This window comes from Gopherus evgoodei, chromosome 2, assembly GCF_007399415.2.
Source record: "Gopherus evgoodei ecotype Sinaloan lineage chromosome 2, rGopEvg1_v1.p, whole genome shotgun sequence".
In the NCBI taxonomy this organism is placed as follows: Eukaryota; Metazoa; Chordata; order Testudines; family Testudinidae; genus Gopherus; species Gopherus evgoodei.
Genome location: NC_044323.1, coordinates 77,325,321 through 77,340,905, shown reverse-complemented (window position 1 = coordinate 77,340,905; position 15,585 = coordinate 77,325,321). Strand labels below are relative to the sequence as shown.

The window sequence follows — 15,585 nt, the reverse complement described above, 5'->3', positions numbered from 1 at the left end:
GCATTATCTTATAAAGACACAAAAGAGTTATCTGACTGGCACACTAAAAGAAGGAGTGAACATTAGGTTCCCATGTCATACTGGTTGCACTGAAGACAAAATTTCCTTTCAGATATGACCACTAAGTAAACAACTTATCCATTTCACCAAACCATCAGAGGGTTTGTCTACACTACCCGCGTGATTGGTGGGCAGAGATCAATCAAGCAGGGGTCGATTTATTGCATCGAGTATAGGCACGATAAATCGACCCTCGAGCACTTTCCCGTCGACTCTAGTACTCCACCAGAACGAGAAGCGCAAGCAGAGTCGACAGGAGAGCGTCAGCTGTCGACTTACCTCAGTGAAGACACCACAGTAAGTAGATAAGTATGTCCACTTTAGCTACGCAACTCACGTAGCTGAAGTTGCATATCTTAGATCGACCCAGAGTGGTAGTGTAGACAAGCCCTTATTTGATTATGTTAAATAATTCCCAACATAGATCTCAGTGTAATATGAAATGAAGTTTCAGATTAAGACAATGGCCCAAATTTCAGTTTCCTAAACAGAGAAAACCAGTATCATTACTTCTATGTAATTCTTACCACACCTCCAAAACTACCAGAAGGTATATTTGAAGAAAAAAAAAATTGTAGGAAAACCGTAACTACAACTTATCTCAGCATCTACAACTATAGCATTAAATATCTAGTAGAAACAAAATGCTAACATCAATTAAAACACTGTGTTATTGCAAAATTAAGATTGAAGAGTTAGGCATTCAAAAGAAATGCCAAAATTACGGCTAATGCAGAATTTTAGCAGAGCCTCTGCTTACATGTATTAAAATATTGTCTTTATGAAATGACATTTTGACAGAGTGACTGCTGACCAGAGTCTAATGTGTGTGTGTGGTGGGGGAGTTTGCTGGAGTTTAGTGGGGAGCAAGACTTAGAATCTATAAAGCTTGACTCATCTTTGCAAGAGCCTGTTAGCCTTGGACTGAGGTTATCCTAGAAGCCTGTCCAGCTGGAAAGATTTGCTCCAGCCCTGAAAAAGACTGGAAAAAGCTTAGCCTAGGCAGAGGCCTGCTGCAGCTATGAAAGACTGAGCTTAACGTGGAAAGATCACTGAGAACCACCCAGCCCAAAAGATGTTCTTTAGCCTGGGCAAAGACTTGTTCTAATTATGTGGATTTTTTTTATTTTAGTTGAGAGATTAAATGTTCTGAAGCAATCATGGGAATTTCTGTCATTTAAGTTTCTTCAGTTCCTGAGGGACCTTCTTAAGCTTACACACCAGTCAACTACTCAAAAGTATAATAAAAATGTTGAATTTAAAGAATGGATATCCAATCTTCCATGACCCCATGTATTTGCATGTATACATTACAATTTAATCTTTTATTACATTAGCATATAATTTCTCAAATATCAAACATTTTTTCTACAATCTTAGATATAAATGTAGCATCTTCTATTTTGTAGTATTCTGTGTATGCCAGAAAAACAAAGTCCATGACAAACCTTTGTCTCATAAAATTCACACCTTATAACTATAGTATCCAACTGAAAGAGCATTTTTTCCCTTCTCAGTACAATATGTAGTTATGTTTCCATGTATGTATAAACAGTATTATGCATCCATCACTTAAAAGATTGGTAAGGAATGCTAAGTAATGCCTGAAGTACAATTTTCAAACCCTCATAACTGGGTGCTCATATACCACTGTGATGGGCATGATTAAAAAATCAGAACAGAATAGCAATCAAAAACAGTTTTCACCAGAACCGATTTTAACTTTCTCTCCTCAACTACACTGGCACTAGAGTTGTTAAAAATACACTTGCAAGAATTACTTTTTATGATGAAGAAAATGTTTTTCCCCCAACATTCTCCTCATACTCAAAGATTGCTCAAACTAAGCTATAATTAACTACGGCATTTCCTGACTTTTGAGTGTTTTAACTGTGAAACTTTAACACTGCATTAAATATATTCTTTCCTACATTTAATTTTCCAGGTTTTTTTTCCCCTGAGGTGGGTGGGAGGGTGTTAAAGAGGGATACAAACCAGAAGACCTTCTGTTGCCAGTGGGTTCAATCTCCAAAGTCTTGGCTAATGGACTTTGGAAGTTCATTAACCCAAAGAAAATTACACTTTTATAACTTCCCTTAACCTGCTGCTATGCAACATCAATTATCCAAAAGTTTCAGGGAAATAGTTCAGATAAAGGGAGTCAGCAGGATCAGAAGTCTATACTCAGAGACAGCTCTCTTGATTAGAAAAGGACTAGCTTCTCAAAACCTCACTACCACTGGAGCCACTTCTGATTTCAAGACATTTTATTTTTTTCAGTGAAATAAGTGCTAACATACCCAAAGGTTGATAACTAATTTTAACCTGGCCATACCAGGTGTCCCGGAGCTTCTTCAATTCTTCTGTATCATGAAGTGGGAAAATCTGAAGTAGGATACCACTGGTCATCAATCTTCTCACTGAAAGAAAATGGGGAAAGCTATGCTTACATGGCTCCTGTAAAGTCATAGTACAGTTAGCATGCTTGCATTGGGTTACATTATAACTAGCAAACCTAAAAAAGTTTGAAAAAACAACTAATTTGCTACTTAAATCCTTATAATAAACATAATATGTGCATTTAAAAGTTCTTATATATTAATATAACATTATACAATATAGAACGTGCATAATTGGTTAATGTCCCGACAAAGACCTGGACTTAAATGTTATCTCTAAGAGAAACTTGATAGTCCATCTCATCATACAAACTACTCTACAGGCTGGCAGTTTCTGTGGCTTCAACAGCAGGTAGTGTAGCAGGTCAGAACTGAAATGCAGTCATACACCCATGTGGGGAAGCTTTAACAACACCTGCCATTGTGCCTGGTTCTAGCTGATTAACTTATTATTTTCATGAGCACCAAAATTATTAATATTTTTAAAAAATTAAGTCTATCAAAACAAACTAAAAGAAATAGTTGGGGGGGGTTAACTATTATTCCATTGCTTGTGGGAAATTTCCTCTTAAATTGCAAAGCAGCCAAATACAAATGCTCTCTTCATTATAGAAAAAATCTCATATTATGATATCATAAATTTGTCTTCAATTTTGATGACAGAAAGCAAATACTATTTATGTTATGTGCACATCAATATAAGGTGCTCAGGGGGTTGGAATTTTAGAATGAGACTGTGAAAATGGATTTAAAGGCAAATAATTATTCCATCGACCTAGCTACTACCTCTCTGAGAGGTTGATTACCTACATTGATGGAAAAACTCATTCTATCAATGGAGGAAGTGTCTAAACTATAGCACTACAGCATCACAGCTGTGTCACTGTGGAGTAGACATACCCTCAGACTCACCTCTGATATTTGCAACTAAACTTTCTATACATATTTCTTGAGCTATTAAATGACACAAATCTTTCTATTCTGTAGACATTAACATTGAAATATAAAAACAAACTCTAATGATCCACAGATATTAAAAGATATGGTACATTCTTTAGAAAACAACTTATGTGCCAATGGGCTAGTTCCAGCTTTCCTAAAAATAGTACACTCTTATTGCTCCCTTCCCCCATAAAATAGAAGAGCTCCCAAGTCAGAGGAAAAATGATCTACCAAAGATGATTTAAAGAGTTGCAAATGAAACCAAATTTCCTTTCTCAGTAATATAGTACTAGTGGTCTGGAAAAACTATTACTTTTTCTGATACTTTCATAAGGAAACAAACCAAACACATCATTATCAAAAGTGAACCACATCAAATAAGATGCTTTAGCACACAATCCTTCCAAAGCAACAACATATGACATCTATTCCCTGGATAATTAACATAGTTCACATTGTCTGCAATTTGCTAACAAAAACAGAAAGTTACAAGTTGTCATCTTCTACACATAGAGCATGAGTATTTTTTTGTAAATGGTGAGTAAATTAATTAATGTAAATAGATGCTATTCAATGTGCATCTGCTAGCTTTCCCACTAGTGTGCTTTGTGATGGTTCTTGTGGCATGCAAGACTGAAACATGCCATAGTGGCTGGGTGTTAGCTTCCCAATACTAGCAGCCTTTCAGCTACTCAAGCACTCTCCTTTGGGCTATGGCAGCCCTATCTTTGCCTTGCAAGCTAACAATAGATGCACCTCCCGTCCCTGAATCTCTTTGAATTGTTCCCCTGTGATATCCTACCCAACACTAGCTACTCAGAGAAATCCCAGATCCTCTGCCCCAAAAGGACCAGCGTACCCCAAAAAGCAGTCTTACCTTAAATCACTGCTCTTGTAAAATTGCACAGCACTTGTGAGCACTTATAATAAAACAAACATAGCTCTCCATTCTTTCTTAAATAAACCTAACTAGAAAGTATGGTGGAAACAAACGTTATAATACAAAACAAAATCATAAAACTTGAACATGGGTCTACACTTATTACTAGTTAAGTTTCTACTTAATAAAGTAGGTTTCCCCTCATAGTTCAGTACGCGGCAGAGATGGCTGGCTACATAGGAACGAGGATCCAATTTTTCCTGAGATCATCCCTGCTATCCAAGACATCTCCTCAGTGAAAGGATACAGAGTGCCTTTTCTGACTCTCTGTTATACTGAAACAGCATTCTGTCTTTACTCATAGGTAGGGTGATTCTCTGTTGTAATGAGAATTCTCTGTTGTAATGAGAAGCCCTCCAAGAGGCCTAGACTGGTTGCGGAGAACCAGTCAATGAGAGAGTCTGCAGAGAGCAGCCAACCAGGGCCCAGCAGGGCCATATAAAAGGAGCTACAAAACAGAGTAGTAGTCAGTTGCTGCCTGAAGCTGGACGAGAGAGAACTGCATTCCTAACTGGCTGAAAGAGCAGCAGGACCACGGACAGCTCAGTGTGATTGGGAACCTGAGAAGGAAAGGTGCTCCTGGTTGGCTGCTGGGACTGAGTCCAAGACAGTTGCCAGCAGGGACTGGGGGAGCAAAAAAAGGAGCTCCTGGCTGGCTGCTGGGACTAAGTAAGGACCAAGCCGAGGGAGGGCCATGAGAAGACAATGTTTCCAGGGAGGATGCCCTGGGGGTCCGGCCCCATACTAGAGCCAGGATAAGTTAAAGACTGTACATCTCAGAAGGGGGGGTGTTCTGTTTCACATACAATGTGTATGACTCAGCCAAAAACCACCTGAGAAATCACTGACAGGGTTCACCATAATCTGAAAGACTGCAGACATACTTGACCAGAAGGGGGCACTTGCAAGAGGTGGATGCCATCCTGTTACAAATCCATTATGCTTTGCAGACATTTGGGAAAATTTAACATTTCTGCATGCAGATCCTCAAAAGGCAAGAATTTGTCTCACCACATATATATCTTCAATATGCTTTTAAATTCTATTTATTGTAATACTCAAATTTTTCCTGGTAATAAGGTTTGCATATTAAACTAAAAAGATTAAAGAATCTAATCACTAAATTGATTAGAAATGTGAGTAATTAAAAATTTGCTTCCCAACTATCATCCAGCATTTATCCATCCATTTATCTTTTCAGAAGACTACTAGTTGAAGCTTATAAAAAAATAAACAAAAACCCTTCATTTCTTTACACTACTCCAATTCTTAAAGATGAAGAAAAATAAAAAGATACAGTGGAGTAGTACTGGAGTCCTTTTAACTTTTGAAGGATTTCTCATGGCTACAGGAAGTTGTGAACATCCCCTTTATCTTACATATTCACGATGAGCAATATGTTTCAAATATTAGTCAAAGCAACAACGAAGGATACTATAAACTAAATCACTTACTAATTGATTTTCCTGGATACAGCTTTGCCTGCGGGTACCCAGGAATCATTCTTTCATCTTTGGCTCTCAAATTTTCAAGTTCGTGCTTGATAATGTACTGACGCTCTGCCATTGTAAGGAAATCGTGATTGTCCTCTAAATAAGAAAAAAAAATGGTTCATAATACCCTTTCCTTAGCATACCAAAAAAATGTAATGGAGATAATTGCTTAGAACACTAGGGACAAAATAGGCATTAATGACTAACAAGTTCAGAAAAGAAATGCTGTACACCAATATTATTCGATAACACATTTGTGAGAGAAAACTCCTGCCTCCTAAAAGCCTTCAATGATAAGAAACACATTTCAGCTACTGCATATTTAATCTATCTATATGACTTGAGAATGTCAAAAGGGAGAATATTCCCCACTTGCAATTATGTTTCTCTGAAGATATAATTCTGACAATGTCTCACTCCCAGGTTTTAGCACCATAACGAAAGATCAGGCAGGACTTCTCAGCTCTTACAGAATTTTGATCTCTGAGGGCAGCAGTTGTATGTTAGCACACAAAAAAGGCCCCCTAACAACTATTTCACACCAATCCTGCTGGATATAAATACTACCTTCTATTGCACAGCAGGTGAATGTAACAGAATGGTGAAGCAATTCAAAATAACTAAATAATGACCAAAGTAATGAGAAACCTTAAAAAAAAAATCCCAAACTCTAAGGGGGTTTAGTGGGAATCCTGTTGGTACTATATCTTCAGAGAAGCAGAATTACAAATAACTTTCCCTTCTTTGAAGATTCCATCCAACTGCATTTCTAATCTATGTTCATGCAAAGTAGGTACCTTTTAATTCATGCTAGCATAGTCTACACAGGGCAACTGAAGCACAACACTTCAAATCCTCTACAATTCCCAGCTCCATAGTCCAGACTATGGCACGGTCTTCCAATTTCAGGACAGACCGACCATAAAAAGAAATACACTGTAAAAACTATTTGGACATGGTCATCTTGGTAACAGCATTGTCCAGCAAACTGGCATCAAAACATGCAAACAATTTAAAAACGTTTAAGGGCTTCAGTGAAGCCAAACAGAACCCCAAGAGCCTTTTGACACAGAAAATACAGAGAAGGGCCTCACTGAAATGGACAGGTGAAAAAATGCTGATATGACAATAGGCTAATTTAAGATGGAACTCTGGTACTTCCTTGGAAAGCAGGCATTCTGCCAATCTCGCACTATGGAGCTAAGACCCCCTGAGAAAGAATCACTGCATGTGGTATCCTTAAAACAATGCATTATTATTCTTGGTAGTGCCCACAATGTTCAAACACAAAGGAAGGAATGGGCCTTTCCCTGATTAACTCCCAATCTAAAAAATACAACCATGAAATCTATCATTCCCAAGCTAGTGACCAACTGCTTGATGTACAAACATAATGGATCAAAATAGTTTCATTTTTTTCCAGCTAAATGAGATGCAGTTAACCCCAAAAATTTGCTTTCCATGTTTTTTTTAATCAGAAAAGGAGGCAATAATATTAACTAATACTTTAGATAGTGTTAATCATGTACATATTACTAACAAATTTAAGGTTCTTGTTAACTTAATTATAAACTTTCACATCAATAAATGAACATAGAGATACATCAGGCAAAAAAGCATGAAGTAAAAGCACAGGCACATTACAAGATGTGATTCATCCAGAGATAGGAAATACAGATTAATTCCACAATGAAGTCTGAATGTTCAAAGGTCCAAAGGATTACATAGACAATGGCTTATTCTAGCTACTTCCGTTAGCTTTTACTATTCCAAGAAACAGAAAGACAATAAAATATTTGACTAGATAAACTGTGTACTTATGTACTTACAATCTCTGACCACATCTTTTTAAATGATTCAGGAATAGTTCTAAAACGCTTAAGGTACTTTACCTGCAAAATCTTTGAAGGTGTTTCTACTGCTATATGTAAAGGTTCTCATTGAGTTATCATTACACTCTTTTACCAATCCCACAGTTTCAGCTCCCAGCAGCAGCCTTATGTGAGAGGCTCCAACAAGATATACATTTTGATTTCCATCTATTTTTCCTCCATCTTCTTTTACCAAAGGTTTAACCAACAGCTGGGCACCTTTAAAGAAAGGCAACATAAAGTAAGGAACATATAGAAGGCACATATTAAACATTATGATTGTAACACTTATCACCCAGTAAGACCCAATTCTGTGAAGTGCTGAGAACCCACAGTTCTCATTATAGAGACAAGGTGTATGAGGCAGTATTTTTCATTGCACTATCTTCTGTTGGTGAGAGAGAGAGAGAAGGTTTCAAGCGAGAAAAAGATGGCATGCACATTTGACTTTTCCAAGCTGCTTTTCACCCATAACCCACTGCGACTATTTGCTCTGCTATACATAAATATAACTTTAAACCATTTTTATGCAACTGGATTTCTACTAAATTTATATAGTACAAGGGAAAGGGGTTGGAAACAGGGACTTTATTTTGCTTTTTTACCCAGGCAGAAAAATCCAGCTCACATAGCTAGAACACTACTACATACAATTCTCATTATAGTCAGTGGAGGCTAAAGAGCCGTAGCAACTCCTAAGAGGTGTTAACCACTTTGCAGGATTGGGCCCTCATTTAATTTAGTTTCTATAAACACCTGATCAAGTGAGACCAGCAAGAGAATAAACACTGCAACTGACAGCCTGGCACATGGAGGACAGTTAGCACGTTTCAGTCTACTCCTATAAAACGCATACTTACAACATAAGTAATCCTTATTTATGCAAATAGTTCCACTGACTTTAGCAGGCTCCTCATAATAGTAAGGCTTGCAGGATCAGGCCTTTTGACATAATGATCTACCTACATGTGACAGGCCTAGAAACTAGTTTGTGGCCACAATCCAACATCAACTCAAGTCTTAACGATCAATTGATTTTCTACCTGTGTCAAAAGCTAAATGAAGTCCCTGTTTCCAATCTTTTTCCCCGTATCATATACATTTAATAGAAATCCAATTGCATAAAAATGGTTTAAAGTTATATTTATGTATAGCAGAGCAAATAATCACAGTGGGTCATGGGTCAAAATGTACCTTGGGAAAGTCAAATGTTTGTGTCACCTTTTCTAGCAATACAGAAGGTAGATATTTCATATCATATCTAAAATCCCGTGAATACAAATTCTTTCAACTCATAATTTTATGACAGAGCTATTACTATGCTACTGATAAATCTGTTTTAAAGTTGAAAAGTTAATGTTCCAAAAAAGATATTGAAATAATTAGAGCATTATCCAAAAGCTTTAGCTCAAATCTCGCTTTAATAATAGTTATAAAAATGATGCTAAATGCAAATTACTTAGTCCAACATTACTTCACTAATTTTTATTTGCAAAATACACCACTTTTATCCATTGCTTAGAAAATGTTTCAGTGAAAGAAATGTCCTAATTTTAAGAAGTTTACTAAAATTTCCATTCATTTCTGAAATCCTAATGATTCTGTTGCCTACCCTATATGTGTTTATAATAAACTACAGCAGTTTTCCTAATATGGGGAAAGTAAGAGCAACAAACTTAAATGTTGAACTCTGGGAATAATATTTGCATCCTCAATTTTTAAAGTGACATGCTATCTACACTATTAATTTTGACTACAAGGAACTGTTACATTAAAATATTGGTTTACTGTCTGAGTATTCTCTTAGTACTTGGTTACTTGTATTAGATAATCAAGTTGCAAACGGTACCTAACATTCTAATACTTTCTTCCTTCATGTCTCATTCTTCTTCAGATTCTTACTGTTCCCTAATCTCTCTCTTCAATGATCCACTATGCTACCAACAACTATCTTATTTCTCTTAGCCCTACAGTGAAGTTTTGCAGTCTAATATCATCAAGTGTTTGGGGGATTCTGTGGTCAGCCATGTCCCCAACCTATGCGATATGTTAATAAACCAATATGATGGACACATCATAAAAACTTCAAGAACTCATGAAAGGTAGGGGATCCACCTGACCTGTAGGGTTATAACAAAAAAAAGGAGGAAGTGATCCCTCTCCAAAGGTACATTTATTTTTAATTTAAAAGTTTCACGCTGGCACGGGCTTTCTTAAAAAAAGGGAAATACAATCACTGGAGTTTTTCAAGACACGTTATCCTTGTGTGTATTCCACTTGCAGGTGCACATGGGCCCAAATCAGAGATTATTTGCTAGTAGTGTCTGTTTGGTCCAAGCATGTGCCCTAACTATCCTTGTACCCTTTACCGAAGGTCTAAAGGGCAGTACAGGCCCAACCACCACTCCAGTTCCTTTTCTATTGCAGATCACAGAGAGTAAGGAAAGCAGGCCATGGAACACACACCAAGCCAACACATCTCAATGAACTTCAGTTACTGTAAAGACAAGTAACTTTCTTGTCTTCTTTTGAGTGCTCGTCCCTGTGCATACGCCACACTAAGTGATTCGCAAGCTGCCATCTAACTATGGTGATGGGTGTTTGGAGTCCTGTTTAAGACAAATGAACAACTACTCCACAAAAGTGATGTCTGATGAAGATGCCTACATCAAAACATGGTGTCTTGTAAAGGCATGTATTGAACTCCATGCGGCAGCCTTACAGACAACACTTTTCAGAGAGGTCACCGTGTCATTTGAGCTCTTGTTGAATGAGCATTAATATCGGTTGGAGGAACTAATTTAGCTAATTCATAGCACAGAGTAATGCAAAATCCACTTTGCCGATTCTGTGTGGATATCTGAACTCCTTTCATTCCTTCACCATACAAAATGAATAATTTTGGGGACCTAGAGTATTATTTCCTTCTCCAGAAGTAAGTTAGCGCCAATCTAAAGTACGTAACTTGACTTCATCAAAATGAAGGGGAAGCGGGGGTTGGATAAAATTCCAGTAAAATGTATATTCCAATTCAGGTGGAATTTGGACATTATTTTGTGTACTAAGAGAAACTTTGTCCCAGTAAAAGACTGTGTGACTGGGGGTGGGGGATAAACTCAGCCATGAGAGACCCTAACTCTCCCACCTCTTCTCACAGATGTTATTGCTACAAAAAAGGTTTTCACAGATAGATATAGAAAAAAACATGAAGCCAAGGGTTCATACAGACCTGTCAAAATAACATTAAGGTCCCATATTAGGGCAGGTTCTATTATGGGTGGAAATATTTTCATTAAACCTCTCAGGAACCTACATGTGGAAAGGTAGAAAAATACTGGACAGCTATCCAAGGTGAGGGGGAAGGCACTAATAGCTGCTAGATGTACCTCAGAGAGCTGTGTGAAAGACCTGAGGTCTTCTGCTAAAAGATAAGAGTCTACAATGTCAGGTATCTGAGACTCTGGAGGTGCCAGTTAATATTGGCAAATCTGTTTTACTTTGCACAGTACACTTTTCTTGCAGAATCTTTTCCACTGCTGCTCAAGATGGTTTGTACCTCTGAAGAACATGATCAATCCAAAAACCAAGCAGCTAAATGGCGGGAGGGCAGATCAGAATGATGGGTCACTCCCTCATTCTGAGACACAAGATCCAGCATGAGAAGCAATCAGATAGGATGATCAAGTGTCCCGATAAAATCGGGACTGTCCAGATATTTAACCTTTTGTCCTGATCAATGTACCATCGGGATGCCACTTGTCCCGATATTCAGGTAAGGAGGTGAGCAGGAGGGAGGCCCTGACTCTGTGAGTGCTCCTGGGTTGGGGAAAAATTGCAGCCAAGCTGCCCCACTCCTCGCCTCCTTCTCCCCCCGCAGGGCGCTGCATCCGCCCCCCTCACCCAGCACTTCCTGCCATGTAACAGCTGCTTGCCGGCACTCAGCGCTTTCCAGGAGGGATGAGCAGGGATCTGGTGCACTCAGGGAAGGAGGCGGAGAAGAAGCAAGGCAGGGGCGGGGACTTGGGGCGGGACAAGGGCGGAAAGAGGAAGGGGATGGGTGAGCACTCAGCTGGCAGAGGGAAAGTCGGCACCACAGGGGTGAGTGGTGGGCGGGGGGGGGTGAAGAGGTGAGCGGCAGGCGAGCAGTGGGTGGGAGACTGAGGAGGGACGCAGCAAGCCAGAAGCAGGCTGAGGGATGAGGAAGGGTGCAGTGGGGGAGGAGCAAGGAGGGGGCAGGACCCGGGGCAGAGTAGAAGCGGAGCCTGGGAGGAACAGGGGTGGACTATAGGCGGGGCTGATGGCACTCCAATGTGTCCCGATATTTTAGTGTGATGATCTGGTCACCCTAAATCAGATTGGAGGGCAAATGGACAAATGAAAAAGCTGTGGGGAACCCTACTGCCTCAGCCACACAGAAGCTTATAATCTTTGCCTTGTCTTGTCTGATTTTCCTTAACACCCTCAGAAGCAATGGAATTGGAAGATAGGCATATGTGAATATGGGATTAGGAATGCATCTGCCAGGGAACCTGGGCTTTGACCTCATCTGATACAAAATATCCGACATCTCTTGTTCTTATTTATTCTAAACATGCCTCTGCTGACTGGCCCTTCTGGTGGAAAATGAACCAAATCACCAATTTGTGGATTTCCCATTCATGGAAAAGTGCATGCTGAGATTGCCTGCTTACGTGTTCTGGATAACGGCTAACAGGCTGCTGCAATATAGTTTGCACCAGTTCCAGTACTCTGCACAACACAAGGAATGATCTCACTCCATCCTGCTTGTTTATGTAAAACACTGCAGTTGTGTTCTCTTGACATAATCTGAACAAACTCATGAATTATCAGCAAGAAATGCACTTTACATGGCTCTCAGCTCCAGGCCATTACCCTCTGATCCCACTGAGGGTTACCAAAAGAAACCACACCATTTGCTCAAGAAACCCCCTGAAAAAACACAAGAACAAATCCGCACAGACACACCACGAAAACCCCAATCAGGGGTATTCTATCTGCTATGAAAGATCCATAAGCCTGGAAATCCTGAATGCCCCATCATCTCAGGCATTGGCACCCTGACAGCAAGACTGTCTGGCTATGCAGACTCTCTCCTCAAGCCCTACGCTACCAGCACTCCTAACTATCTTTGAGACACCACTGACTTCCTGAGGAAACTACAATCCATTGGTGATCTTCCAGAAAACACCATCCTGACCACTATGGATGTAGAAGCCCTCTACACCAACATTCCACACAAAAATGGACTACAAGCCATCAGGAACAGTATCCCTGATAATGTCACGGCAAACCTGGTGGCTGAACTTTGTGACTTTGTCCTCACCCACAACTATTTCACATTTGAGGACAATGTATACCTTCAAGTCAGGGCACTGCTATGGGTACCCACATGACTCCACAGTATGCCAACATTTTTATGGCTGACTTAGAACAATACTTCCTTGGCTCTCGTCCCCTAACACCCGCTACATTGATGACATCTTCATGATTTCAACAATTTCCATCCCACCATCAACCTCAGCCTGGACCAATCCACACAAGAGATCCACTTCCTGGACACTACAGTGCTAATAAGTGATGGTCACATAAACACAACCCTATACCGGAAACCTAGTGACCGCTATACTTACCTACATCCAGCTTTCATCCAGACCACACCACACGATCCATTGTCTACAGCCAAGCTCTAAGATACAACCGCATTTGCTCCAACTCCTCAGACAGAGACAAACACCTACAAGATCTCTATCAAGCATTCTTACAATTACAATAACCACCTGCTGAAGTGAAGAAACAGACTAACAGAGCCAGAAGAATACCCCGAAGTCACCTACTCCAGGACAGGCCCAACAAAGAAAGTAATGGAACGCCACTAGCCGTCACCTTCAGCCCCCAACTAAAACCTCTCCAGCGCATCATCAGGAATCTACAACCTATCCTGAAGGATGATCCCTCACTCTCACAGATCTTGGGAGACAGGTCACTCCTCGCTTACAGACAGCCCCCCAACCTGAAGCAAATACTCACCAGTAACTACACAACAAAAACACCAACCCAGGAACCTATTCTTGAAACAAAGCCCATTACCAACTCTGTCCACATATCTATTCAAGGGACACCATCATTGGACCTAATCACATAAGCCACTCCATCAGAGGCTCATTCACCTGCACATCTACTAATGTGATATATGCCATCATGTGCCAGCAATGCCCCTCTGCCATGTACATTGGCCAAACCGGACAGTCTCTACGCAAAAGACTAAATGGACACAAATCAGACGTCGAGAATTATAACATTCAAAAACCAGTCGAAGAACACTTCGACCTCCCTGGTCACTCAATTACAGACCTAAAAGTCGCAATTCTCCAACAAAAAAAACTTCAGAAACAGACTCCAATGAGAAACTGCAGAACTGGAATTAATTTGCAAACTGGACACCATTAAATTAGGCTTGAATAAAGACTGGGAGTGGATGGGTCATTACACAAAGTAAAAACTATTTCCCCATGCTAATTTTCCCCCTACTGTTACTCACACCTTCTTGTCAACTGTTTGAAATGAGCCATCCTGATTATCACTACAAAAGTTTTTTTCTTCTGTTGATAACAGACCACCTTAATTGATTAGTCTCGTTAGAGTTGGTATGGCAACACCCATTTTTTCATGTTCTCTGTGTATATACATTTTCCTACTGTATTTTCCACTGCATGTATCTGATGAAGTGGGTTTTAGCCTACGAAAGCTTATGCCCAAATAAATGTATTAGTCTCTAAGGTGCCACAAGTACTCCTCATTCTTTTTGCTGATACAGACTAACACGGCTACCACTCTAAAAGATTCTTCTGGAATCCATTTTCCCTAAGCTAAATGACCACCCAGATGAACTTCTCAAATCAATAAGGATGCACCTATCATTACTGTTCCTACTTGAAGAGGGAAAGCCATCTTTCCACCAATCAAGGATGCATAGGATGTTCTGTGGAACTTACACAAGTACATCCAGACTTTGTATGATCAGGGTGTATGGCGTCTTCAACCCAACTTGCATACAGGGGAGATGTAGTTTTGCATGCTGCATCACAAAAGTGTAAGAGGCCATGTGACCCAGTAGACAGAGACAAGATCTTACTATTATTCAACAGCTCACTTTAGGCTGACTTATCAGACTAGACATAGCCTGGAACATTTCTTGAGGTAAGTGCACTTTGGCTGTCCAGGAATTCAGTTTTTCTCCAATAAAACTCTGTATACTGTATTAGTATCAAAACTTTTCTTAATTTAACCTATGATCAAGCGTCTGAAAGAGTTGAACCATTGTCATGGAATTGTGAACATCTTGCGAGGACACTCCTTTGACTAGCCAGTGGACCAGATATAGATAGACCACTATAATTTGTTTTCATAGGCATATCGCTACCATTGCTAACAATGTCATAAATATCCTTGGTGCCACAGACAGACCAAAGGGAAGAATCCTTATTGATAGTGATTTGGGCTTATCACTAATCACAGGAATCTCTTATGTGCAGGATGAATGTCAATGTGGAAATAAACATATTTGAAGTCAAGAACAACAAACCTACCTCCCAGATATAGCAACAATATACTAAAGGCTAGGGTAATCATCCTGAATCTCAAATAGCTAATGAAAGTGTTGAGCATTCTGAAATCCCCAGCTTCCCATCTCCTTTTTTTTCCTTGGATATGAAGAAATATACTGGGGATAAAAACCGCTCTCTCCATACAGAGGAGGAAGAGGTACTATTGTGCCCAGTTGTAGGAGAGTATCCATGTTCTCGATGAGAACCTTCTCGTGAAAGAGATCCTTGAAAAGGGACAAGAAGGTGAGTGGGGAT

At 39.7% G+C, this 15,585-nt stretch overlaps 1 protein-coding gene across 4 annotated transcripts in view; it reads right to left on the bottom strand.

Annotated features, from left to right (window-relative positions):
- ANO10 (anoctamin 10) overlaps positions 1-15,585 on the bottom strand; it is a 270,756-nt gene that overhangs the window by 241,368 nt on the left and 13,803 nt on the right. For all 4 annotated transcript variants that reach the window (XM_030551033.1, XM_030551034.1, XM_030551035.1 and 1 more), the window contains exons 3-5: positions 7,727-7,924; positions 5,796-5,930; positions 2,361-2,480 (exon numbers count right to left, since the gene is read on the bottom strand). In XM_030551033.1, coding sequence (XP_030406893.1) covers positions 2,361-2,480; positions 5,796-5,930; positions 7,727-7,924 — 453 coding nt within the window. The remainder of the gene's footprint in view (positions 1-2,360; positions 2,481-5,795; positions 5,931-7,726; positions 7,925-15,585) is intronic.